This window comes from Microcebus murinus, chromosome 22 (genome assembly GCF_040939455.1).
Source record: "Microcebus murinus isolate Inina chromosome 22, M.murinus_Inina_mat1.0, whole genome shotgun sequence".
NCBI classification, from domain to species: domain Eukaryota; kingdom Metazoa; phylum Chordata; class Mammalia; order Primates; family Cheirogaleidae; genus Microcebus; species Microcebus murinus.
In genome coordinates this window covers 5,110,890-5,137,771 of record NC_134125.1, presented here as the reverse complement: position 1 = coordinate 5,137,771, position 26,882 = coordinate 5,110,890, and the positions used below count along the sequence as shown (strand labels likewise).

At 48.9% G+C, this 26,882-nt stretch overlaps 2 protein-coding genes across 7 annotated transcripts in view; one reads left to right on the top strand and one right to left on the bottom strand.

The window, feature by feature from the left end:
- The first annotated feature begins 3,364 nt into the window (after positions 1–3,364).
- SNRNP35 (small nuclear ribonucleoprotein U11/U12 subunit 35) lies at positions 3,365–6,950 on the top strand. Of its 2 annotated transcripts, none has more exons than XM_012782180.3 (2): positions 3,365–3,479; positions 6,091–6,950. In XM_012782180.3, the coding sequence occupies exon 2, from the start codon at positions 6,094–6,096 to the stop codon at positions 6,832–6,834; it is 741 nt and encodes a 246-aa protein (XP_012637634.1). In that variant the 5' UTR covers positions 3,365–3,479; positions 6,091–6,093; the 3' UTR covers positions 6,835–6,950. The 2 variants fall into 2 exon arrangements, with proteins under 2 accessions (XP_012637634.1, XP_012637635.1); XM_012782181.3 differs by lacking the exon at positions 3,365–3,479 and adding an exon at positions 3,490–4,023.
- A 3,288-nt stretch (positions 6,951–10,238) lies between these two features.
- The window catches only part of RILPL1 (Rab interacting lysosomal protein like 1), a 30,727-nt gene continuing 14,083 nt past the window's right edge, over positions 10,239–26,882 (bottom strand). The window contains exons 5-9 of one of the 5 annotated variants that reach the window (XR_012914233.1): positions 22,040–22,212; positions 20,239–20,331; positions 20,010–20,155; positions 12,380–12,398; positions 10,659–10,717 (exon numbers count right to left, since the gene is read on the bottom strand). Coding sequence is in view for 4 of the 5 variants with exons in the window: in XM_012782179.3 (XP_012637633.1) it covers positions 10,573–10,717; positions 12,380–12,403; positions 20,239–20,331; positions 22,040–22,212 (435 nt within the window). In the remaining variant the exon portion in view is untranslated. Of the gene's footprint in view, positions 10,718–12,379; positions 12,404–12,689; positions 12,778–20,009; positions 20,156–20,238; positions 20,332–22,039; positions 22,213–26,882 lie in introns of all 5 variants that reach the window. The other 4 variants (XM_012782176.3, XM_012782179.3, XM_012782175.3 and 1 more) reach the window with 4 other exon arrangements.

Genomic DNA, 26,882 nt, shown 5'->3' with positions numbered 1-26,882 from the left:
AAAACAGTACGGAGGGACCTCAAAAAAATTAAAAATAGAATTATCATATGATCCAGCAATTCTACTTCTGAGTATATCCCTAAAAGAACTGAAAAGGGGATCTCAAAGAGATATTTGCAGCCCATGCATAGCAGCATTATTCACAATAGTCAAGAGATGGAAGTAACCCAAGTGTGCATCAATGGGTGAATAGAAAATGTGGTATATCTATACAATAGAACATTATTCAGCCTTAAAAAGGAAGGCAATTCTGGCCAGATGTGGTGGCTCACACCTGTAATCCTACCACTTTGGGAGGCTGAGGTGGGAGGCTCACTTGAGCCCAGACAGAAAGACCCCATCTGTTAAAAAATAAAATTAGCTGGGCACAGTAGCGCACCTGTAGTTCTAGCTACTCCGGTGGGTGAGGCAGGAGGATTGCTTGAGCCCAGGAGTTCAAAGTTACAGTGACGGTTAGTATGATGATGCCACTGCACTGTACCCTGGGTAACAAAGCAAAAAAAAAAAAAAAAAAAAAAAAAAAGGAAGGAAATTCTAACACAGGCTACAACATGTGTGAGGATATTACACTGAGTAAAAGGAGCCAGTCACAAAAAGACAAATACTGTACCTGTGCGATTGCACTTCTATGAAGTCCCTAGAATAGTCGAATTCATAGGGTGCCAGGGGCTGGGGTCAGGGAGAATGGAGAGTTGTCTAAGGGGACAGGGTTTCGGTTTTGCAACATGAAAGAGTGGAGATTGCTTGCACAATAATGTAAATACACTTAACACTACTGAACTGTACATTTAGAAATGATTAAGATTATAAATTTTATGTTAGGGTGTTGTTTTTTTTTTTTTACCATAATTAAAAGCAAAAACAAAACAAAACAAAACAAAATAAAGAACTTTCCGGTCGGCGTGGGCAGTGCAGTTCCCTGACAGCCTCTGGCTGCTGAGGACGCCCTTTCCCCAGGTCGCCTTCACTCCGTGACTGAGCACAGCAGGGATATGGGACCTGGGAATTTGTGCCCAACAAGAGACAATTCTTTTTTCTTTTTCTGCACACACAGTCATCAGAAGAGAAGGGGACAATTCTAACAAGAGCACCACAACACAGCCATCTTTTCTAGAGCAACCTCCTGGGTTGGTCAAGTCTGTGCTGCTTTCTTCCCTCTTTCCATTCAGTGATGCCAGCTCTGCCACCGAAGCTTTTCTCTGCCCAGTCCTGCTTCCTCCTTCTCTGTGACCCACAGGCTATAAACCTCCACCAACCCAGCCCTCCTCTTGCACTCCTAGCTTGGTCGAACCTTCTGCTTACTGGAGGACCCAACTAACATAAGAAACACACGAATATATGCTCACTGTAAATAAAACATTTCAAATGTTACTAAGTAGGTAACATATATTTTTATATATTAACATATAAAATATTTGATATTTTATATTTATATTATGAAATATATAAAATATTAATATATGGAATATTTTATATTATATCTATATTTTATAAAATATTAATATATAAAACATAATATATAAACATATATTTTTCAGATAGTGCACTACATAGAATTTAAATTTAGAACAAAATACATCTCTCGGCCGGGCGTGGTGGCTCACGCCTGTAATCCTAGCACTCTGGGAGGCCGAGGTGAGCGGATCACTCCAGGTCAGGAGTTCAAAACCAGCCTGAGCAAGAGCGAGACCCTGTCTCTACTATAAATAGAAAGAAATTAATTGGCCAACTAATATATACAGAAAAAATTGGCCGGGCATGGTGGTGCATGCCTGTAGTCCCAGCTACTCGGGAGGCTGAGGCAGAAGGATTGCTTGAGCCCAGGAGTTTGAGGTTGCTGTGAGCTAGGCTGACGCCACGGCACTCACTCTAGCCTGGGTAGGAAAGTGAGACTCTGTCTCAAAAAAAAAAAAAAATCTCTCCTTTGGTGTCACACAGAAATTGTTTTTTTTTCTTTTTTTTTTAATTTTGGCATATTATGGGGGCACAAATTTTAAGGTTTCAATGAATGCCCTTTCCCCCCCAGAAATTATTATTATTATTATTTTTTATATGAGGGCGTCTCACTCTTGCTCAGGCTGGTCTCCAACTCCTGAGCTCAAGCCATCTTCCTGCCTCGGCCTCCCAGAGTGCTAGGATTACAGGCGTGAGCCTCTTGCCCGACCCCCACGCACATTTTTTTAAAAAACTTTTTCTATTGTGGTAAAATACATGTAACATAAAAGTTACCATTTTAACTAATTTTTTTTAATTAATGATTTTTGTAGAGACATAGTCTCACTCTGCCACCCAGGCTGAAGCACAGTGGCGCCATCATAGTTCACTGCAGCCTCGAACTCCTGGGCTCAAGTGGTCCACCTGCCTCAGCCTCCATAGTGGTTGGGATTATAGGCGCCGGCGCCACCACGCCCCTAGGAATAAGATTAGAAGAGCCTGGTGTGGTGACTCAGCCCGGTGGTCCCAGCTACTCAGGAGAATGGCTTGAGCCCAGAGTTAGAGTCCTACCTAGTCCAGCCTAGACTCCCACATAGGAATTTTTTAAAAAGTAATTAATTTTGAAAAGAAAACAAAAAAGTAAGATTAGAATCAAAATGAGCTGTCATCTGCAGAAATCACACACTGGTAAGGGATTAATCAGAAGACGCATGGCTGAGGATTTTTGCAAGGCACCCATCACCAAATTTAAGAAAGCATGATTGCATCAACGAATTTCAAGTTGTAAGTCAATCACGTCTTAATCTAATAGAATGTATTTCCCCATCCAAAACGAAACATAACATAATCGGAATGCACAGATCCATCCATTCCACAAATATTTATGGAACACATGACCTCTCCTTTTGTCTCACTCCCAGATTTGAAATCTGGGCTTCTTCACCGTGACTCTAACGGCAGGGACCTTTCAGTATGCTTAATAAATCATTTGAGGTCTTGCAAAAAATTCAAATTTCTAGAGATTTTGAGTTTATGGATTCGTAGCGGGGCCCAGAAAATGCCATTTTTAATGAGATCTCAGAATATTCTAACATCAGCGGCCTGAAGCTCACTTAAAAAAAAACAAACTGTTTTACTTGTATGGAAATCGAATTTATTAAATCCAGGAGTTAGGAAAACTCTTGAGAAAATGTACAAAACTTCGTGTCAACCGCATTTTACGAGGAAGAAACCGTAGCTCCCAGACTAACTGCACATTCGACAGTCTTTCAACTCAATTGTTTAGCAGTGTTTCTCTTCTTGCAAAAAAATAAAAATGAAAATGAAAACGAAAGCTCATTCTCTGCGGAGATGTTAACGCTTCTGATGCTTAGTGCACGTGGTTAAAATTTTTAAAAGCAAAAGAAGAAACCAGCGTCTGTCGCGAATCTGCTGCTACCAATGTAAAGGTCCGGTGGGGCCGAGGCTGGCGGAGGAATCTTCAGTCGCTTTGCGTGGAGTCGGGCGCCTGTCTCCGTGGGAAAGGGAGCCCGAGCTCTGCTGAGGTGAGTGAAAGTGGCTTGGAGGGAGCAGGGCCCACGCCAGAGAGAAGGAGGAGGGAATTCGGGCTGGACGCTGTGTCCGCGCTTGTGTGGGCCGCCATGTTGAAACCTGGCAGACAGGAAGACCTTCTGGAGTTGTGTGAGGGGAGCGGGGACGAGCGCTGGGTTAGAGGGTGGCCCCTTCCTTCCGGCGTCCCCCAAGAAAGTGAGGGCGCTAGCCTCACTGGCTGGCGAACAACCTGAAGGCTGGATTGGGAGTAGAGGTTTTTTCAGAGAGACGTCTGTCTTTGCGTCGGAGGCGCACTGCGCATGCCCGGTGGCGGTTTTTTGGGGGAGGCCTTTGGGTCCCGCCTTCAGTTTTGTTTCCCGCTTGGGTGAACATCACGGGAAAGTGTTATTCCGAAGACCCAGTAAGGGCAGAGTTAAAAAGAAAAAAACCAAACAACTTTTATTTGTTAATAATTTATAATTACAAAGGACTTTTATAGACACCAAATTATCTGATCTTCATAAAAACATCGTTAACTGTAGTAGCTACACTTCACAGGTAAGAATCCCAAAGCTCAAAATTTAACTGATTTAAATTTTGCCCAGGTGGAAGGACTTGAGTTGGGCGTGTTGGCGCGGCTCTGTAGTCCCAGCTACTCGGGGAGGGTCAGGCGGGAGGATCACTTGAGCCCAGGACTTCCAGACCATCCTTGAGCGGTTATTGCCCCACCTACCTCCACTCCCACCATTCATCTCTCAAATCTCATCCCCCGTTTATGAAAAAATGAGAATGTAAAAATCCAGTGAGTCGGTTGTATGAAATCATAACATAATGCTTCTAGTACACCTAGAAAGATTAATGAGAAGCAATGAAATCCGCTGTTAGTATCGATATAAGCACGCAGGTGAGAGAGATAACAAGATCCAAGCTTATCCCTTTGTAATTCGCTTCGATTTTAGGTTAAGGAAGTCGTAAAGCTTTAAATAGGGTGGAAGAGACGAATTTGCTTCATGGGGGAGGGGTTTCAAGCTGGCCTTGGAAGGACCAGTAGTATTTCCACAAGGGTAGACATGGGAAGAGGAAAGGAAGAGAATATTCCCAGCAGAAGAAATTACCTCGGGAAGTCTTGGAGCTGGAGAATTAGGGCACATTCGAGGAATGAGGAGCAATCCTGGGTAGCTTAACAATAGGTGGGACAGAAAATGGTGAGAGACTGAGGATGAGAGGTTTGAGCACAGTGCCATTGACTTTATATTTTATTCTGTGGATGTTTGACTTTTTCATTGGGGGAAAAAAAACCCATGGTACACCCCATAAGTAATCACTCTGCTTTGTTGCCCAGGCTGAAGGCTTGAACTTCTGGGCTCAAGTGATCCTCCCACCTCAGCTTTCCCAAATGCTGGAATTACAGGCGTGAGCCACCACACCCAGTCCAGATATCATTTTAATAAATATTATGGAAAGATGCTGTTAGGAATGAGAACTATATATATATTTCACAGAACCCTGGTTTTTTTTTTTTGTTTTTTTTTTTTTGTTTTTTTTTAGAGCTCTGGTTTTTAAGTAACATTTCAGCATTGGCTTCAAAGTTTTACAGAGTAGGTCACATAGGCATTACTGGGTCTGAAATGTTAGCAAGTACTTTATTATCCCAGCAAAGATTCACATGAATTAATTATCATGTATCAGAATGAATGACAACTGCAGTGTGCTTACCTTACTATTCCAGCAAAGATTCACATGAATTAATTACCATGCATCAGAGGGAATGACAACTGCAGTGCGCTTGCTGGGTGAAAATTACCATTGCAGTAAATTCTCATGCTCTGAGGCAGAATGGATTATCAGCTAGGGAGTTGAGAAGAACATTCATTTTGAACCAAAGAGCCTACAGTAGGTTCACTGTAGTCTTAGCTTTACTCTTTGTTTATCATAAAATGCTGCATTCAGATCACCATTTTCACTTACAGTTTTGTGTTTTAAAAGTCCTTATCTTTTAGTGGTGCTTGCTGAAAAATTTATAGATGAATGATGTACTATCTAGAATTTGTGTCAGAATAATCGAGGGGCAAATTATTCTGCCCACATGTATGCTCGTCTTGGTTGAGCGAGGTGAGGAGTTCATGGAGGGTCACTGTACAGTACTCTATGTTGGTGTATGTTTGAAATTCTTGGTGGTAGAGTTTTTAAAAATACCATTTTCCACAGCAGTTCCTAGGCTGGTTTTTCTATGATCATTTTAAAGTCTCTGAAAGACAAGCCCAGCTTTGATGAATGGTGCCGTGTTACAGTGTAGTCGGTAATCGCCCTTCGTGGCTAAGCGACACATATGGATGAAATCCAAGCACACTGCCCTCAGCTTCCCAAGAGGGTGTTTGGAGGAGTAGGTCTGGGCATCTCTGGAGCCCAACTGCTTGGCTTTGCTACCGTCTCCCCCACTTACTGGCTAGGAGGCCTCTGCCTCTGTGGGTATCCCCTCCCTTCCTTGTCTCCAATAAGGGGTGCACAATGGTATCTACTTCACGGGCTTGTTATAAGGGTTTGATGAGTGGCTCATATGGATACACGAGTATCCGTGAGTGGATCCACATGTATTCCATACACACTTGCTGTTATCATTCTTAGAACATGAACGACTGGGTGCCCATCGCCAAGGAGTATGATCCGCTCAAAGCTGGCAGCATCGACGGCACGGATGAAGACCCACACGATCGGGCGGTCTGGCGGGCGATGCTGGCACGATACGTCCCCAACAAAGGCGTCACAGGAGACCCCCTTCTCACCTTGTTTGTGGCAAGACTAAACTTGCAGACCAAAGAGGACAAATTAAAGGAAGTCTTTTCCCGCTATGGTGACATCCGGCGGCTTCGGCTGGTGAGGGACTTCGTCACCGGCTTTTCCAAGGGCTATGCCTTCATAGAGTACAAGGAGGAGCGTGCCGTGATCAAAGCCTACCGAGATGCAGACGGCCTGGTTATTGACCAGCATGAGATATTTGTGGACTATGAACTGGAAAGGACTCTCAAAGGGTGGATCCCTCGGCGACTTGGAGGCGGTCTGGGGGGGAAAAAGGAATCAGGGCAGCTGAGATTTGGGGGGCGGGATCGACCTTTCCGAAAACCTATTAATTTGCCAGTTGTTAAAAATGACCTTTATAGGGAGGGAAAAAGGGAAAGAAGGGAGAGATCTCGATCCCGAGAAAGACACTGGGACTCAAGGACAAGAGACAGAGACCACGACAGGGGCCGGGAGAAGAGGTGGCAAGAAAGAGAGCCCCCCAGGGTGTGGCCCGAAAATGATTGGGACAGAGAGAGGGACTTCAGAGAAGACAGGATCAAGGGGAGGGAGAAGAAGGATAGAAGCAAGTAGGGGAACAGACAGAACAACAGACCCCTAAGTGAAGATACAGCATAAGTAAAAGCGTTGGGTACTTGTCTTTATAAACAGAGTGAGTCTAATGGTTGAATAAAACTTACTGATGATAATGGGGTTTGGAATAGTTTTCTTTCCATTCTAGAACCTAGTTCAGCCTGATGTTATCAATTTATCATCTTCATCGCAGAGTTCTAAGGATGTGCTATTTAATGGGATCAAGAAACAATTTTGTAGTTGCTGATACCTATCTATACAGAAAGGCCTATGTAAGGAGCCACCACTCTCATTGAACTTGGCAGTAGACAATTTGATTTCCTCCCATTAGAAATGATCATTGTGAATGCGTGGCAAAAAGAGGTGGTGACCTAATCACACTAATCTGTGATGCCTAGGGGGAACCCTAATCAGAATAAGTTGTATCTTATGGGTCTTCATATCTGTAACCCAAGGGTTTGCTGAATTGAGATAAAAATGGGATAGAAAAGTGAATCCAAGAATGCACAGAGAGGCCGGGCGTGGTGGCTCATGCCTGTAATCCTAGCACTCTAGGAGGCCGAGGCGGGCGGATTGGTAGAGGTCAGGAGTTCGAAACCAGCCTGAGCAAGAGTGAGACCCCATCTCTACTATAAATAGAAATTAATTGGCCAACTAATATATATAGAAAAAAATTAGCTGGGCATGGTGGCACATGCCTGTAGTCCCAGCTACTCGGGAGGCTGAGGCAGGAGGATCGCTTGAGCCCAGGAGTTCGAGGTTGCTGTGAGCTAGGCTGACGCCACGGCACTCACTCTAGCCTGGGCAATAAAGTGAGACTGTCTCAAAAAAAAAAAGAATGTACAGAGACTTACTACCAGAGGCCAGCCTGCAAACCTGGGTCGGCCACCAGCTACTCTGGAACAAATGTTAACTCCACTCTTGCTTGAAATGCTGACTCTCTTTTTTCTTTCTCTGGCTGGCAGAGAAAGTTTTAAAATTAAAAAACAAAGTTGCAGGGCTGTGATCTGTGGTAGTTGTCCAGCCCTTTGAACAGGCAGAGCTCAACAGAAGTGGGAGTGAAATGAAAATGAGGTATAAGGAGTGGTAGAATGCATGAGGGCACTGTGGCTACTTCTGACGGACTCGTTTTGCTTTTCCCTCTTGCTTATCTGGCCTCTGGTTTGGTCGAGGGCTCGATTGAGGGACCTTAACTTCTGAGGACTTTGAATAAGTACCATACTGTTCAAAAAAGTAACATTTAGCTTTTCTTATCAATGGCTGTATCTCTGAAAGTTAACATTCTTAATGTTCATGATGTTTCAGGCAAAATAAATAAATCTAGTCAAGACTCCCACAGTTAGGTTTTTGAATACAAGTATGAATCTCATGGTGTTACTCAGGGAACTGAACCAACCTGCTGTGTCTTCAAAGTACCATCAGATATTAGAACAGTTCTGGAAAAATATGCCCTTTCCTTTGCACATGTCCAGTACAGAATTTTAGTATCTCCCAATTCTCGGAAAACAGCCTTGTAGGAATAACACCTTTCTGATTTCACCCACATTTCACTTACAAAGTGTTCCCTATTGTGGCACCAGAAGTGTGTCAGGGGTCAGAGCTGGCAGGTTCTTGAGCTAAACAAGACTGCCCTGCATCAGGGAAGCGCTGTGAGATACCATCGGGAGAAAAAAGCAAACCCACTTCAGTATGTACGTAGTGAGCTCAGAACGTGGATGGACTTTAAAAATGCTTTCTCGGATCTCAACTCTGTACATTCGGGCTACCGGTGTTATGTGGGCTCTGTTAACTTTGAAAGAAAAAAAATGGTGCAGCTTCCATGACAGGGACTTTGGCAGTAGCCATCAACATGACAAAGGCATGTACCTTCTGACCTAGCAACTCCGCTTCTAGTTTATTCTGTAGATCGCTGCATGTGTATGAAAGTGCAACACTGTTTTTGAGGGTAAGGAATTTGGAAGGAAGCTACTTGTTTATCAGTGGGGCCTGGCTGGACATTAATAAATTATGCATCTGTACAACAGACCAGGGTTCCTCAGCCTGAGCACCGTTGACATTTGGGACTGGTTGTGGAACTCACTCTTGGTTGTGGGGACTGGGCATTTTAGGATGTTTAGCAGCACTATCCTTGGTCTTTGACCAGTAGATGACAGTAGGCCCCCTCTTCCCCTTTAGTTGGACAAGGAAAAATGTCTACAGACATTGCCAAATGTCCCCTGGGGGCGCAGTCAGCCCTGGTTGAGAACCACTGTTTCATGTACAGATTATGCTGCCATTTATGTAAAAAAAAAAAGTTATACACACACACATATATATGTATACATATATATGTGTGTGTGTTTAATGTAATTGCCATGTGTAAACTTCCAGGAAAGATACCCAAGAACTTGGCAACAGTGGTTACCTCTTGGGAGGGCAACTAAAAGTTTCAGTGGTGGGAGGATTCCTCAGTATACCTGCTTGTAGATTCTTTGAGAATAAATTCTAATACTTCTAATGGGCAGTCAGGTTTGAGAACCACTACTATAATAAAGCAACAATGTTATCCTGTCTGATCATTTTTTTCAGCAATCTGGAAACAGTCTGTTCTAGATTCTGAAACCTGCCCCCCCCCCTCAACTGTGGCAGATTGTGCAGAATGCAGCCCTATCCGTCAGACATACTTGAGTGCTGTTAGGAGGTGTTACCTTTCTCAATCTGTGAGCACCCAGCCCTGCACCCTGGGTGCTCCTCAGGTGGAGAGAAAGACAGTGTTACTCGGGCAAGTCTCCAACTCACCACCTACTGCAGCCCTTTGAGTCAGCCAGATGTGTGGTCCCCAAGCCATCTTCCTACTTAGCACCCTCGCTCTGCTCAGTCTCCCCCACCCGCCATCCTGCGTCGCCGAGGCTCTCATACCCCGTGCCCAATGTGCTTTGGGATATTTGTCTTCTTTGAAGGGGACTAAGGGTTTGACATAGTGAATGATACAAGAGAAAAAAAAAATGCACACAAGAAATGTTGCAGTGTCTCATCCTTAGCAACTTTGTTAGGTTAGTACTGCATCACTCAAGCAGATTCCAAGGCACACTGCCTTGGACATTGCTACATGCTCTAGGCATTATCCGAGGAGTTTTCCCAAACCAAGGGCTCTTGCAAAGTTGTCTCCGTTCCCTGGGTGGGAGGACTGTCACCCATACTTTCTGTTGCTTTCTTTGTGTCTGAGTTGGGCCAGCAGCTCATCCTGTGTCTTCAGAGGCCCTGCCTGCCCAATCGATACCGTCTATATAATTTGCTACTGCCATCACAATTCCATGAACGTAACTAATGAAAAGCTACCCCTTCCCTGCCTTCCACGGAAATATGTCAAATGTGATAATAAAACCTCTACACATAGAATTTTATACAAAGCCAGTCAAATAGCAATTTACAGTGGCAAGTGATGTATTTGGCTTGAAGAAGCTTGTCTTACTGAAGTTAATGCAAAAGTCTGGCCTCAGTACATGGGATTATTAAATATATATCCTAAGGGATCAGAGTCATCTATTATAAACGGTGATAACCCTGGGTATAAATAAACATTTCTTTAGAGTTTGGCATCAGTTTTTCAACATCCATCCTCAAAGCAGACAGTCTGTTTGAGGGGTCAGTTTCGAGGGTGCAACTGCACCGAGAGGTGTGAGGCAGCGTCCCCTGGGCTGCAGGTTCAGCTGCAGGTGCTGGCGGTAGACAGTCCAGGTTGGAGTGTGGAGACCAAGGTCACAGGTGCTGCAGGGCTTCCTGTCCTTGTTCTGTGTAGCCATCATCGCGGTGGGGGTTGGCCCACTGTCCAAAGGACTCCTGGATGTGCGTGTTTCTCTGTGTGTTGGCCACGCGCCTCTTATCTCGGGAGAAGAAGCTAAACCTTTTGGAAGGGAAAGCAGAGACAGAAATGAGAGCCGACCCATCGCTGTGCATGTCACATTTTTTGCAATGCCGGGGACATACAGCAGCCAACTTGGAAGGGAGCAAACCAGTGCGTGAAAGAAATTTGGGGCGTTAAGGTCAAAGTTATTCTAAGGAAGCAGCGGGGGATTCTGCATGTCATTTGGTCACGGCACCTTGGAGGTCACACAGTGTGGGCAAGGCATGCACTTAGGTGATGTGTGGCATGTCTTCTGCCTTCGCCACTGTGGGGGTCCTTCCCATTATCAGTGGAAATAAGAAGCTCCTGGAAACAAAGCCTGGGTTTCTTTAATTACCCTAGTGATGCGGAGAAAGGGATACTGAGAGCCATGTGGAATGTAAGATGGTTCTGATGGAAGCAGTTGAGTATTTCCAGTTTAAATAGTTATGTGTTTATTTAATGTCAGTCAGGAAACCATGGCCCAGATTTCACGGACATGACTGCTTAGGAGGAGGCTAAAGTAAGTATTTAAGTAAAATAAGACAATTAAAAAATATATTACGTAAATCGCAGTACACATGGTTCTCTGATTAGATAAACATTGTGAATATAATATGCGAATGAAATCTGGGAAACAATATGGACCTTCAAACATGGATTTAATGGCGAAAGCCTGTGGAATACATCGCTTTAACTAGCTATACAGCAACAGCTACTATAGCCCAAGAGGTCTTTTTAAAACAGCTGTGACTCGTGTATTGCTCAGAGGGGAACCGCCAGATGCCTGTAAGATAAAGGCAGAAGTCACAAGCAAAAAGCTTGCAAAGTGGCTTATTTAAAACAAGGTCTACTTTGAGATCACATAAACAGAGATTAGGACCCTGGCTGGTGAACTTGAAGTTGGCCCACCTGAGGATTTCCCAAAATCTCTTTCTAAGCTGCCATCTAGCCTTTAATACTACCAGGCTTTCATAAGTTTTCTTCTATTGTCACCAAGTTCTTCTTACTCTTGGAATTTTGTCTCTGAACTTGGTAAGAGATATAATATAATCACTATGTTCTGTTTCCTGGGGCACAAGAATAGGAGTGAAGCCACTGAGAAATCAAAGCTTCAGATACACTATTTTTGGTTCCCTCTGTCCATTTGCTTGTTAACATCTTTTAGTGCCGTAGCCTACGGAGTTTAGTCTGAATCGCATCTGGGTGACAATGATTTTACTCTCCTGGGTTACTGGATCCGACAATCACTTTCTACCAGGAATAAAGTGTTCCTTCATCATCAGCCCAAGGCAAGCCCCGTTTACCTGCTGAGACTGTCCTTAGCAACTAACGTGTCTTTTCTCTATGGCGTGTGCGTCCTAGCGAACGAAGGCGCGGCTATCGTACTGGGCTATCTGTGAGCTCTTTCCATAGGGAAACTGGGGCAGTTAGCCGGCCAGCAGTACAGCAGCAGCACATCGCTGTTAGGCCTCTGCCTGACTCAGGTAAGCAGGAGAGCCACTCAGCACTTCCCCCACAGACAGCATCGAGACACTGGTCCCCTCCTATGATTTTCTTTCTTTAACCAGATCAAATGGCCAAGGGCTTGGCAGAACAAAGCAGTTTAGAAAGCTCCGGCGTGAAGACGAAAAACATGGTGTTAGTGTCACTCGGGGACCGCAGTGGGCGTTGATTACTGACCCGTCACTTAAAGGACCTTCTTTACTGGATCATGGGCAAGGTGGTTTTAGAACAGAAACAGAAGAGACAAAAAGAATTATCGGTGACACAGCCGAGAATTCCGAGGTGTTGCTCGTGCAGACCGAGCGCAATGAGTGGCATGTTTGAAAATCACACCTGACCCCCACTTCACATGGGGACAAGCAGGTGGCGGCCATGCAGCTAAAGTGGCCAGAGGAGACAGGCCAGCCCCAGCAGCAGCCGTAGCAGACATTCCAAAGGCACAACCCAAACAAAACCCAACACACACACACACACACACAGTGCCTACAAGGGAAACAAGTCGTCGGGCAGGCTGCAGGGTGGGGTCATCTATTATCAGTCCAGCAGCTACCATGGGCATTATGGCGGTAAAGATCCTGGTTCGGAAAGTACAGATAGACACAGAGAAGATAAAAACGGGAGGCATGAAAGAGAAACGGTCCGCAGACAGAGCAGCTGAGGGGTTCACTTGTGGCATATGTTGTGGGGTGAATTGTGTCCCTTGCCTCCAAAGTCATACTTTGAAGCCCTAACCCCTAGTACCTTGGAAGGTGGGGTCCTTACAGCTGTAACTATTTAAAACGAGGTTACACTGGAGTAGGGTGAGTCCTAATCCACATGCCTGGTGTCCTTAAAAAAGGGGGAGATTTGAACAGAGATATGCACACGGGGAGGCCACGTGAAGATGGAGGCAGATAATAGCAGGATGCCTCCAGGTCAAGGGACACCAAAGACTGCCAGCCCGCCACCAGGAAAGGGGCCTGGGACAGATCCTTCCTCATGGCCTCAGAAGGAAGTGACCGTGCTGACACCTTGATCTCGGACTTCTGGCCTCCAGAACAGTGGGATGGCGCATTCTGTTGTCTCAGCACCCCCGCCTGCGGGACTTTACTATAGCAGCCCTAGCAAATGATACAGTATGCAATGGCCACCGAGGGACAGCAGGGTGGCTCCCAGGGGCTGAAAACGCAGGCGTGGCTGTGGGAAGGAAGGAATCCAAACACGCTTTGGGAGGCCGTGTGGACACCCGTGCCAGGGGCCGTACGCACTTAGTTCCCCAGCCGCCATGAGCTGCAGGGCCCAAGTCCCCAAGACAGCGGGGTGAGACCCAGGAGCGAATATGAGAAGCGTGAGGCAGCGAGAACTAAAACAGAGAGCCAGCATGGTCGTCTAGGACGCTTCCTCAGCCTTCTGGACAGGTCTGAGCCAACAGTGAATGCTTGTTGTGCCTCGGCTGGGCAGGGGAAATGAAGGCGAAACTCCCACCAAGCCACCAGAGCTTATTTTGAAAAGCTATGATTTTTTTTTTTTTTTTAAAAGGTTGGCTAGGAAAAGATATAATTGTCTCAAATGAGGTTTAGGAATTCTCTGGGTGTTTGGATCACTTTTTTTTTTTTTTTTTTTTTTTTTGAGACATGGCCTTGCTCTGTTGCTCAGGCTAGAGTGCAGTGGTGTCATCATAGCTCATTGCAACCTCAAACTCCTGGGCTCAAGTGAGCCTCCTGCCTCAGCCTCCCAAGTAGCTGGGATTACAGGTACATGCTACTGTGCCCAGCCTAAAGTTTTTAATTTCTTAGAGACAATGTCTCACTATGTTGCCCAGGCTGGTCTCTGAAACTCCTGGCCTCAAGAGATCCTCCTGCCTCAGCCACTCAAAGTGCTGGGATTACAGGTGTGAGCCACTGCGCCTGGCCTGGATCACCGAGAGGTGGCATCTTTGCAGGAACCCCCGATGGTTTCTCAGGATGACAGGGAGAAGGTGGAATACCTTTTGCTAAGTGAATGGGCCCATCCCCAGAGGCCAGGCTACTGGCACAGTTAGCTTTCCAGGAGCTCCCAGCCACACCATTTTGCACCCACCTTTGCCAGGACACCCAAACACAACACCCATGAAGGTATGGTCATTGCGAGGGAGGTGGCCCCAGACACAGGGTGGATTTCTTTCCTGGAAAGATGTCTGCCCACTTGGGAATGCTAGACTTCATCTGGGGATGAGACAGGGCTGAGATGGACACAGGGCCCAGGAACACCTGGAATGTTCCAGCCAAGTTGCTGTCTGCATGTCTCGCTAGGCTCACTGCGTGGGCTGTCCCCTTCCCTCGCTGTTGCAGGTGCCGCCCTGCAGAAGCTGCCTACCCTGGAGGGACAGCCATTTCCATGAAAAGACTGACTTGTTTTGCCAAAAGTTTATGTCGTGGATACACTGTAGCTGGTTTTAATCCCTCCCCTCCGCCGATTATTCCTGGAGACTGAAACCAAAGGAAGTTCTAACAGTGGCATTTCAGGCAATGTAACAGGTGGCTGTGAAGAAGCTATTCCTGGGCTGAAGCGAGGGATGTGGGTTGTAGGAGGACAGGGACAGAATGCACGGTCCACTCGTCACCTGAGTGGCTGCCTACTCCAAAGCCAACCTTTCCAGTTTTCGAGGCCAGTTCTGACCTGTGCTTTCCCCGGCCGTCCCTCTGTACCCGCTGCCTGCATTCCTGTCTCTGATCAGCCCCTTGCCCCTGGCCGGCGGAAAGCAGCTGTGTGCGTCTGTTGGAATCACGACCGCGTGACGGGGACCACATGAAGGGGGGCGCTGGTGCCTGGCATTCACTGGGAGCAAGGCTGAGCTCGCTCCGGCACTCCCTCGTGACCTTCCCGGGCAGTGCCAGCCGGTCCTCTCGGGCCAGCAGCTGCTCAATCACAAGCTATTCTTGGACCATCTTCTGGGCACACTGTTTCCACTGGCAGCGGGGGTTTCTGGTTCCCTTGTCGAGTTCAGCCCAGAAATGTGGAGTCTGACGACTCTGACTCATGGTGTGTTGGAGAGATGCGGGGCCGGGCAGTCAGCCCACAGTTGGGTCCGGAGGGAGTGTCATGAGGAAGCAGGGGTGGGATGGGGGGCGGCCAAGGCGAGAGGATCCCTTGAGCCCAGGTGTTCGAGACCAGCCTGGGCAACATAGTGAGACCCCATCTTTAAAAAAAAATTTTAAACTTAGCCAGGTATGGTAGCACGCACCTATAGTCCCAGCTACCTGGGAGGGTGAGGCAGGAAGACTGCTTAAGCCCAGGAATTTGGGGTTGCTGTGAGCTATGACTATACCACTGCTCTTCAGCCTGGGCAACAAAGTAAGACTCTGTCTCAAAAAAAATAATAATCATAATCAAAATATAAAATGGAAAAAAGAAAAAATGAAAATAAAAATAAAAAATAGAAAAAAGAAAATAAAAAAGAGGAAAACAAAAAAAATTTTTTTAATTAAAAAAAAAAAAAGTCAATGGGGTGCTCCAGGCCTCAGTTTCATCATCTGAGGAATGGGGATAATTGTCCTAGCTCTGGGTCTCTGACAGGGTGGCAGACACCTCGGTCCAAGTGCTCTAAGCTGGTGAAGCCCCTTCAAGCGTCCTATGTGGTTACTCAGTGCTGCAGCAGGAGGGGCGGGGGAGAAACCGGTCGAGGCCATGGCGCTGAGCTGGAAAGTAGCCGTGAGCTGCACTAAACAGACTGCAGCACAGCAGAGACCAGACAGACCCAGAGAGGTGCGAGAGAGAAGGAAGGAAGGGGGGAAGGGCTAAGAACCATCTGAACAACTGTCACCTCCCTACCCTGCCCTGGCCCAGGGAAGGTCTGTGCCTGCCCAGGCTCCTCCCAGCCTCTGGGCTCGCAGGCCGCACGGATGCAGCTCCCAGCCAGCAGGCGAGGTGGACAAAGGCAACCAGTGTCCTGCCTGTGCTGGTCAAAAGCCTTTTGTGCCACTTTGCTCTCCCAGTTACATCCCCGAGAAGGCCGGGCTGTCCTGGGCCTGGCCGCCTGCACCCGTGGACCGGAGGTCCTGGTCTCGCTCGCTCTCCTGTCTCTCTCCTGTCTCTCTCTTTCTCTTTGTCTCTCTCTTGGGCTCCCTGATCCCAGCTGCTTCCCTGCCAGGCTCAGAGGCCCAGGTCTTGCTGAGCAACCAGAAACTAACCTAAAGGAAGGGGGAAAGCTCTGCAAATGGGGCCCCAGGGTCCTTTCTGGAACAATCTGGGGAAGAAGGGTGGACAGCACAGCCTATTCAGGTGTGGACAGAAGAACTAGCGGAAAGATTTGCTGGCTACTTCTGAGAACTTCCCTCTGGATTTCACCCAATATGAGATTTACAAAAGCTAACTCTTAATTATCTATTTAGAAAAACGGGGCTGGGGGGAGAAAATTATAGTCAGAAAGACTTGGCTTTGGAAGGAATTTTTAGGATTACAAATGACCGTGGGTGCTGGAGGCTTTGTAAATTGGACACACTTGAAGGGAAGATGCTAGCAAGTTTGATCCCTAAAGACCCGGGAGCCGCAGCTGTGGCGACATGCAAGCTGGACCCCGCTCATGCTCACACAGGAGTGGGCTGGCAGGCGGGCCAGAGTTTAGGCAAAGCCAATTTCGTTTCTTCCCAGGCAGCTGATGAGAAACTGTAGCCAAGGATGAGAGTCTTCCCGGGTACCAAGTTCTGCCATAGGATCAAAACTGAAGGCTTCCTCGCCCCCACGATGAGGCTATCGTGGCTATCCCATATTTCTGTCTTTCTAGCGCTCCAATCTTGCTCGGGGACCTGCCTTTCCCCTAATTCAGTCCCCATGAACTAGATGAAGTCTGAACTAATCTAAGCTTCAGGGGTGAGAAGGAAATGCAGACCTGGACATCAATGTGCTGCCCTGGGATTGGTTTAGGGACGGCCACATGACCCAGTGAGAGCCAATGGGACTCGGCTCTGTGACTTTTGTGGAACTCTCGGGAGGAGGGAACCTGACCTGGAGACCCAGGCAGAAGGAAACAGGACCTGAGCCGAGTGCTGCACTCTGTCATCCTCAGTGTGCCCGAGAACGCAGCCCACAGAGAGGAAAACTACGTCAGGGGTGGAGGAAACGGCCTGGACCCCCAGCTGAGCCCCAAAGCCGGAGCAACCTGGGAATTTTTGGTATCAAACTCCTGGCCTCAAGTGATCTTCCTTCCTCGGCCTCCCAGAGCGCTGGGATTACAGGTGTGAGCCACCGTGCCCAGACTGGAATTTTTGGTTACTTAGTCAAACTCTTTTTGAGTTACTTTGAGTTTCAATTGCAAACGGAAGATTACCAACCACTCCATGGTCAGAATGGTGTTGGGACCCAGCAGAAGCTTTTCTGGTTCCGTATCATGCCTAGGAAGTATCTATCTTTAACAGAACTGGGCCCATACTCCCTGCCCAGTCCAGCAGGGATCTGGGGGCAAGCTAATAAGCAACTTGAATACAGCTGGCAAGAGGCTTGGAGGGGAGCCACGCGTCGACCCACCCACTGTGGGAAGCTGTCATCCATTCCCACAGCCACCAGGGCCCAGAATTTGAACAGGACACCATTTTCTGAGAGGAGAGGGCCCAGCAGTTACACCTACACACACTCTGCACTGAGTCAACTCACAGGGCAAGAACCAGCTAAGAATTTCCGAACATAACTGGATTTTAAAGGTTGGGGCATGCACGGGTGACACTCCACACAACACTCCTGGCTTTCTGACCCGTGCCCCCTGCTTTCACGAAGCTTCTGTTGGGTTTCAAGGGAAAGAACGGAGGCCTCTTTCGTAATAAGCCTTAGGTAGAACTGGAAGGCTCAGAGCCAGGAAGACCCTCACAGAGATCTCAAGGCTAAAACACTGTAGGTAAGGCCGGGCATGGTGGCTCACGCCTGTAATCCTAGCACTCTGGGAGGCCGAGGCAGGCAGATTGCTTGAGGTCAGGAGTTCGAGACCAGCTTGAGCAAGAGCGAGACCCTGACTCTAATAAAAATAGAAAGAAATTAATTGGCCAACTAATATATATAGAAAAAATTAGCCGGACATGGTGGCGCATGCCTATAGTCCCAGCTACTCAGAAGGCTGAGGCAGGAGGATCGCTGAGCCCAGGAGATAGAGGTTGCTGTGAGCTAGGCTGATGCCATGGCACTCTAGTCCGGGCAGCAGAACCAGACTCCGTCTCAAAACAAAATAAAACAACACCACCCTACACAGAGTTTAAAATGTGGGCTCTGGGGCCAGGCTGCCCCAGTTTGAACCCGGGCTCTGCCTCTTATTAGCTATATGACCCTAGACAGGTGCCTCGGTTTCTTTATAAAATGGGATAACAATACCTCCAGCTCAAAACACTAACGGCTGGGCACGGTGGCTCACGCCTGTAATCCTAGCACTTTGGGAGGTCGAGGCGGGCGGATTGCTCAAGGTCAGGAGTTCGAAACCAGCCTGAGCGAGACCCCGTCTCTACCAAAAATAGAAAGAAATTAATTGACCAACTAAAAATATATATACAAAAAATTAGCCGGGCATGGTGGCGCATGCCTGTAGTCCCAGCTACTCGGGAGGCTGAGGCAGGAGGATCGCTGAGCCCAGGAGATTGAGGTTGCTATGAGCCAGGCTGATGCCATGGCACTCACTCTAGCCTGGGCAACAAAGTGAGACTCTGTATCAAAAAAACAAAAAAAACAAAAAAACCAAAACACACTATGGTGGGCCGGGCGCGGTGGCTCACACCTGTAATCCTAGCATTCTGGGAGGCTGAGGCAAAGGATTGCTCAAGGTCAGGAGTTCGAAACCAGCCTGAGCAAGAGCGAGACCCCGCTTCTACTAAAAATAGAAAGAAATTAATTGACCAACTAAAAATATATATATAAAAAATCATCCGGGCATGGTGGCGCATGCCTGTAGTCCCAGCTACTGGGGAGGCTGAAGCAGTAGGATCGCTTGAGTCCAGGAGTTTGAGGTTGCTGTGAGCTAGGCTGATGCCATGGCACTCACTCTAGCCTGGGCAACAAAGTGAGACTCTGTCTCAAAAAAAAAAAAAAAACAACAACACTATGGTGAGGATGCAACAAAATAATCTGTCGGCATGGTACCCAGCACATAGTGGGTTCTTAGTAGATACCGGCTATCTAACTAGACCAGAGTTGTTTTTGTTTTCTTTTTTGAGACAGAGTCTCACTCTGTTGCCCAGGCTAGAGTGAGTGCCATGGCATCAGCCTAGCTCACAGCAACCTCAGACTCTTGGGCTCAAGTGAGCCTCCTGACTCAGCCTCCCCAGTAGCTGGGACTACAGGCATGCGCCACCATGCCTGGCTAAGTTAGACCAGAGGTTTGAGCCCTTTATATGAAGGGCTTCAGGGATCTATGAACCTCCTGCAACTGTACATACATTTTGCAAATCTTTTTTTTCCAGGGAGAGGGTCTGTGACCCTTCATCAGAGTCTCAACAGCATCTGCTGATGCCAAGAACCACCGAAGGGGTTTCAAGTCTAGTTGAGGGCAAAGACTAGGCCGTTCTTTTTGGGTGTCCCCTGCGGCAACCAGGGCCTGACTGCACGTACTATGCACCAGGCAGTACTTAATGGATAGACAGAGGGCTAAACGGATGAAGCCTCAGAGAAATGCACAGATGGCGTGGACCCAGGGCCATTCCAGGCATCTCAGAGTTGGGGTTCTAAGCCCTTAAGATGCACAAACCCCCCACCTGCCCAGCCTCATGGGCTGTCCTCAAAGCCCAGAGACACACCCTGCCCCACCTGACACACTCAAGCATGCTCCTCAGCGTCAGCATCAGCCCCAGCCTCTCCCCCAGCCCCCACCTGCCCACACCTCTCTGCCCAGACACCCCCGGGAGGAACTCGGCATTCAGGAAGGGAGACGAACTCAAAGTCCGGGTCCAGGACAAACGTGCTCCGGGGTTAAGCACGTCTCAGCAGGACATGGTTAGTGACAAGCCTGGCCCTGGGAGCAGGTGCCTAGGAGGAGAAGTCAGAGGACAAGTGAACCGCCAGGTCAGCCGCGTGAGGAGCAGCCCAACACGCCGAAGCGCATCACTTACAGTCGCTTGATGCCAGACTCTGGCTGGGGGGACGTTCTTGGGTATGCAATGGGTGGGGGCTGGGGTATCCGATTTTCCTCTTCCATTTCTTCACTGGAAGGAGATAAGAGGCATGAGATTTAAAAAGTCAAAAAATTCCATGAGAACTAGAACATTCCAGAAGAGTACTGTCTGACGGGGCCTGTATTTTCAGTTTATTCTGAAGAGTCCAGCCAAACAGAACCACTCCCCGTTTCCTGTCCTTAAAAATGCTTCTTTGTCTCTACTCTTTTGTGGTTTCTTCTACCCAGAATATTCCACCCACCCCTCAACATCTCTCATACCTAAATACTACCCTATCTTTTTGGGAAAGCCCAGTTCAAATGCCCCCTCCTCCAGGAAGCCTTCCTGATGTCTACCCCATCTCCAAGCCAGAAGTGATCTCTCCCATCTTTGAACATCCAGTGCACAGTCAGTTAAGTTTTTTTTCTTAGAGATAGGGCCTGGAATACAGTGGTGTGATCACAGCTCACTACAGCCTTGAACTCCTGGGCTCAAGTGATTCTCCTGCTTCAGCCTCCTAAGTAGCTTGGACTACAGGTGTGAGCCACCATGCCCAGCTAATTATTTCATTTTATTTTTCTGTAGACATGTGGCCTTGTTATGTTGCCCAGGCTTGTCTTGAACTCCTGGTCTCAAGCAATCCTCCTACCTCAGCCTCCCAAAGTACTGGGATTCCAGGTGTGAACCACTGTGCTCAGCCCCATAAACCTGTGCCAGGTACACAAGTGGGTTACAATGAAAATGTGTAGTATTTATTCCTGATGCATGTGTGTTAAAGAAGAAAAGAAGAAGGAAAAAAAAGAAGAAATAAAAATATAAAAAAGGCCAGGCACGGTGGCTCACGCCTGTAATCCTAGCACTCTGGGAGGCCGAGGCGGGCAGATTGCTCCAGGTCAGGAGTTCAAAACCAGCCTGAGCAAGAGCGAGACCCCATCTCTATTATAAATAGAAAGAAATTAATTGGCCAACTAATATATATAGAAAAAATTAGCCAGGCATGGTGGCACATGCCTGTAGTCCTAGCTACTTGGGAGGTTGAGGCAGGAGGACTGCTTGAGCCCAGGAGTTTGAGGTTGCTGAGAGCTAGGCTGACGCCACGGCACTCACTCTAGCCTGGGCAACAAAGCAAGACTCTGTCTAAAAAAAATAAATATATATATATATATATATAAGAGAAAATGTGTGGTATTGTATTTTCTGTGCATCTCTTATCTTCCCCACTGGAGTGGGGACCATATCTGGGGCATCTGTCCTTCCAGTTTTTCACTCAACAGATGTCTGCTGCACGCCTACTGTGTGCTAACCTCCACGTGCTGGGAGCTTAGCTATGAACAGGATGATAAGGCTCTGGGCGCATGTGGCCTACGGTCTGATGTGGATGCAGACAATAAGACAGGCGCGTTCATTAAGAGGATGATGTAGGGAGGTAAAAGGGCCAACAAAGGAAAACCGGGTAAAATGAAAAAGTGACTGGCACAGGGTCCCCTCTGGACAGAGGGTGATGGGGAAAGTCCTCTCTGACATTTGACCTGATCCCTGAATGACACAGTCCGCGCCGATGTGTCATGTTCCTTCTAACGGCTGAAAAGTTCTGGTTTCTAAAACGCCTCTGGGCCCAGGAGTTTCAGAAAGAGACTGTGAGCCCAGTGCTGCGGGCCGCAGCGGTACCCAGAAAGGGCGCAGGCGAAGTGCCTGTCTTCCAGGAGGTAGCTGCAGCAACAGTCAGAGGAGCCAGCCCGGCCGGCCCAGGCCCACTCACCTCTTGTAGTAGGCCAGCTCCTCCTGCAGCAGGAACACCTTGGACTTGAGCTCGTTCCTCTCGTGCAGCACGTCCCGCAGCTCCTGCAGGGTGAACCGGGGGCGGTTGGGGTCCTTGAGATCCAGGGCCACCTTCTCCGCGTCTGAGACGCACTCCTCGCCAACTGGCTCCATCTGGAAGAGGCGGAGATGCCGCTAATGAATTCCTGGCAGCCACCAGCGGCACCCACTCTGTATCCTCATGGAGCCCGAATTTCCCACCTCCTGGGGTGTGAGCAGCCTGCCGAGGGTGCTATTTTAAGCACTCGCGGGCGGCCTCTGCTCACGTTCTGTACACTTTCGCTCTGGGGGTGGAAGCCCGCGGCCACCTGTTCATTGTCCGCCTTCTCAATAGCCGGACCACGTCCCGCCACCTCCCCACCCGCCGAGGGGTTTTGCTATCAACGTTAGAAGGCATCCAGAGAGCAGAAACATCTGATACCGTCACCCGCACAAATCTGCCGGCTTTCACCTCCCAGCTTCTCCGCGTGTATCCTAAGACCATTGCTAATCTGGCCAGAGTGGCTGGAATCAGCCTGCAGCAATTCTTGATTCCTTTTTCATGTGACATTAAGCCATACACGTTCTTCCATCTGTGCCAGGCCTTCTGGTGAGCCTCTCCTCGCGGCTCAGGGCATCTTGACTCGAGATCGGCGGGAGCCTGGCGGGGGTGCACTTGGGCATTTCTCCTCAATGAGGGTGACACAGGTGGACCCCAGCGTCATGCTAAGTCACCTGCCCCAGGTCAGAGCTACACCCATCCTCCCACCTTCCATAGCAATGGAGCCTTTAAAGAAAACTGTGGTGAGATACACATAACATTTGAACCTTTTAAAAGCATGCAATTCTCTGGCATTTAGTATGTTCACAATGTTATGCAACCACCTCCTCTTATCTAGTTCCAGAACATTTTCATGTTTTCGAGGTTCATCCATGTGGTGACACAAATCAGTATTTCATTCCTTTTTATGGCTGAATACTATTCCACTCTACGGATACAGCACATTTTCTTTACCTATTCTTCATTTGTGGCCATTTGGATTGTTTCTACCTTTTGGCTATTGTGGATAGCCATGCCAAGAACCGTGTTTGTTCCGACACTTGTTTTCAATTCTTTTGGATGTACACCTAGAAGTGGAATTGCTGGGTCATATGGTGATTCTATGTTTAACTTTTTGAGGAGTTGTCAAACTGTTTTCCACAGTGGCTGCACTATTTTACGTTCCCACCAGCAATGCAGGAGGGTTCCAATTTCTCTACATTCTTGCCAACATTTATTTCCCATTTTTTTGGACAGCAGGGATGTCTTTGCAAGCTGCTTCCAGTTCAGCTGGCCAAATCTACAGGTGGCCCACACTCTCAAGATAGTGCCATGTCCCCGACACCTCTGAGCCACAATGTCCTGTGATCAGCCAGGGCAGACAGAGGTTAGGTCGGCAGTGGAAAAGCTCCAGAACAGGCAAATGGGAGATGGAAACAGACTCCCCACCCCAGGCCCCCAAGAAAAAGCTCACAGTGGCACAGGAAGAAGGGGACTCACTCCAGTGTGGATGGTGCCACAGGGCCAGGAGGCCAAAGGACTCCAGGAGGCAGAACTGAGATGCTTCACATCCTGGGAGACTAGTACAGGCTGTTCTGGGAAAGGACACTTGAAAGGAGACACCACCCACGTGGCAGATCAGGTGACAGAGCAGCACGAGGCAGGCCTGAGTGGGGGGAGCCGTCTGACCCTGCCCCGTCAGCACTGAGCCGCAGCAGCAGGAGGGGGGGGAGCTCGAGGCCGCAAGAAACTGAAGCCGCAACGCACCACCCCCGCGAGCTGCTTGGGCAGCTGAGTGGGGCCTCTTCCCACGTAAGAACTCGGGAGAAAATGTTGGAGGATTTAATTTCCCAAGAAAGTATTCTCAGCGTCTGCTGATGCCACAACTGCAGGTGGGCTGTGTCCTCAGGGGACATCTTCAGTGTCCGGCTTTCTCTGCAGGGCCTCCACGGCAGTCCTTGAACCACCCGGCAGCTGCGTACTGGGTGTTCTGTACCCAAGACCACATACAGCAAGTGACTGATAAACAGCGGGCATGCAATAATGGGCATGCAGTTCCTCCTCTTCCCCTGCCCAGGTTCACCAAGAAGCAACCTTGGGGGTCTAATATTTATCCAGCATTTATTGAGCATTCACTCTGTGCCCCGCTGGTTGCTGAGCTCGGTCCTCGGAACAGAACCAAACATAAGGATGAAGAGAAGATACAAATAGACGCTTATAAGGTCACATAATCAAAGAGGTGCAGGAACATCAACTCCAACTGGAGAGAACCAGGGGAGATGTTGCTCAGGTGTGGTCTCTGTGTATGGGGTCTTGACGAATGTGTAGGAGTTCGCCAGGAACTCCGGGCATTAGTCATACAGACCAGAGGTTGCAAACTAGGTCCTCAGACCACACCAGCTCCCTTGGCCCCACACTTTGGTCCTCACCGTGTCCTAAAACTCTACTGGCAGATTGGGCCACCCTGGGCCCACGTTCCCCTATGGCAGTGACTGCAGGGCCACGGACAGCCTGGGATTGGCCTGTGTAGACTGAGAGGGGCCAAGAAGGCTGGTCCGGAGATAGCAATCGGGTCCCATGAGCAGCGGCCCTTCTAGGTTTACTGCATGAGACACCACAGGTGGCAGGGTTATCCCAGATAAGCCGGGGCCTTCCTCGGGTTGCTTGCTGGTCCCTGGGGGCACTCTGGGCGCCGCCTGAGGGAGACACCCTGAGGCCCCAGCTGCTTCCCAGGGAGGCCCAAGAGACCAGCTAACAAGCACTGGGACGCGTCCAGAGGCCTGAGGGTGGTGACATCATGGATCCAGGCCTATCCCGAGGCCTGGCCTCCTGGGAATGTTCCTCGCTGCCTGGGCGCATCGAAGCGGCCTCTGCTCCCACAGCCCCCGACCCAGCAGGGGGGACAGCTGTGCTCCGGCCACACTCGGCACCTGCTGCCCTACCGTGCAGGAATCCAGCCCGTGTTCACACCGACCTTACCTGGCAGCCCTCACACCTGTCTGCCTTCCCACACGGGCAGAACCCACTTTGTAAAAAAGACCTGCTGAGAAATCAGAACTCGTAAGGCAGAGGTATCTGGGAGATGGTTATTAATTTTACTGTTTTCCTACTGCGTTTATTTAAAGCCTTTTAGACAGGGAGCCCACTGCACTTTCTTTTTTTTTTTTTTTTTTTGAGACAGAGTCTCACTTTGTTGCCCAGGCTAGAGTGAGTGCCGTGGCGTCAGCCTAGCTCACAGCAACCTCAAACTCCTGGCCCAAGCAATCCTCCTGCCTCAGCTTCCCAAGTAGCTGGGACTAAAGGTATGCGCCACAAATTAGCATGCCCGGCTAATTTTTTCTATATATATATTAGTTAGCCAATTAATTTCTTTCTGTTTATAGTAGAGATGGGATCTCGCTCTTGCTCAGGATGGTATCGAACTCCTGGCCTCGAGCAATCCACCCACCTCGGCCTCCCAGAGTGCTAGGATTACAAGCGTGAGCCACCGCGCCCGGCCACCACTGCATTTTCTTAAGGATTTATATGTCTAATTGTGAAAGGCAGGAAAACTTCTGACTAAAATACGAGGAGCGGGAGGAACTAGAGAGTGTGCTGAGGGAAGCCGGCTGACCACATGTCAGCACTGCGCCGGTACGAAACGTCCAGAACGGGCACATCCACAGAGTGCCCGGGGTGGGGGAGCGGGGGACGTGACTGCTAATGAGTAGGGGATTCTTTCTGGGGCAGTAGAAATGTTCTAGGTAGTGGCGATGAGCACACAACTTAGTGAATAAGCTAAAAACCACTGAGCTGTGTACTTTAATGGCTGAATTGTATGGTGTATGAATTAGACCTTAATGAGGATGTTATAAAAATAGAGAACCCTGTCTACTGGAGATGACACTGAAAGGACAGTGCCAATGCTCAGAAGGGATCGTGGGGCAATGATGAGAAGATTCCTCTCTAGCTCTGGATCCCTCCCTAGCTCCCATCTCCCCCCCGCCCCCCGCTGATTCCTGCCCTGGGATGAAACCCCCCCTGCCAGCCACTTGCTGCGTCTGCTCCTGTCTGGCTCTCGCTGTCCCCCTTTCTGGAACGGCCTGTGTCCTCATTACAACCCTGGACACCCTCCCCCTCCCACAGGACTGTCCAGATGCCGTCAAGCCCTGCCCTGCACCCACCCCTCCACCTGTCTCCAACCTCACAGTCCTGCACCCCAGCCGTGCTACCCAGTGAACCTCCTGAGTCAGGTCAAGGTCATTCCCCTCACTCATCAGACGAGGACACTGACCATCGAAGAGATGGACGGTCCCTGGCCACATAGTAGCCAGTGGTGAAGCCACCACCACCTGCTGTCCCCGTGTGACTGACAAGCATCCCGAACTGCACACAGCTCCGAGGGAGGGAAGCAGAGCCAGCCTGGGTCTGGGGACAGACGCTGCAAAGCAGCCCGAGGGTGGCCATCACTGCAAACTGACTTTACTCCCGTTTCTTCCCCACGACCTTGGCCGCCAGAAAGGGAAGCTGAAACCAACAGGCCGTCAGGCCAAGATGTGAAATGTCCCTGTGCTCATTGCTAAAGAGATCTGGAACAGAGCTGGGAGTCTTGTGGCTGGGGTGATGTCCTCAAGACCCAGGTTTGGACCAGGCCCTGCCTGGCCAGGAGGAGACAGGCCTGAGCCCTCATGGGGCCTGAGGGCTGGAAGGGGTACACCATGGAGATGGGGCGCAACCTCCCCAAGGTTGGCCTGGTGGCTCTGTTGTTGGCACTGGCCTCCTCCGC

Bases quoted from the DNA above. Each gene is read 5' to 3' on its own strand.
- SNRNP35 (XM_012782180.3), top strand. From the start codon at position 6,094: ATGAACGACTGGGTGCCCATCGCCAAGGAGTATGATCCGCTCAAAGCT.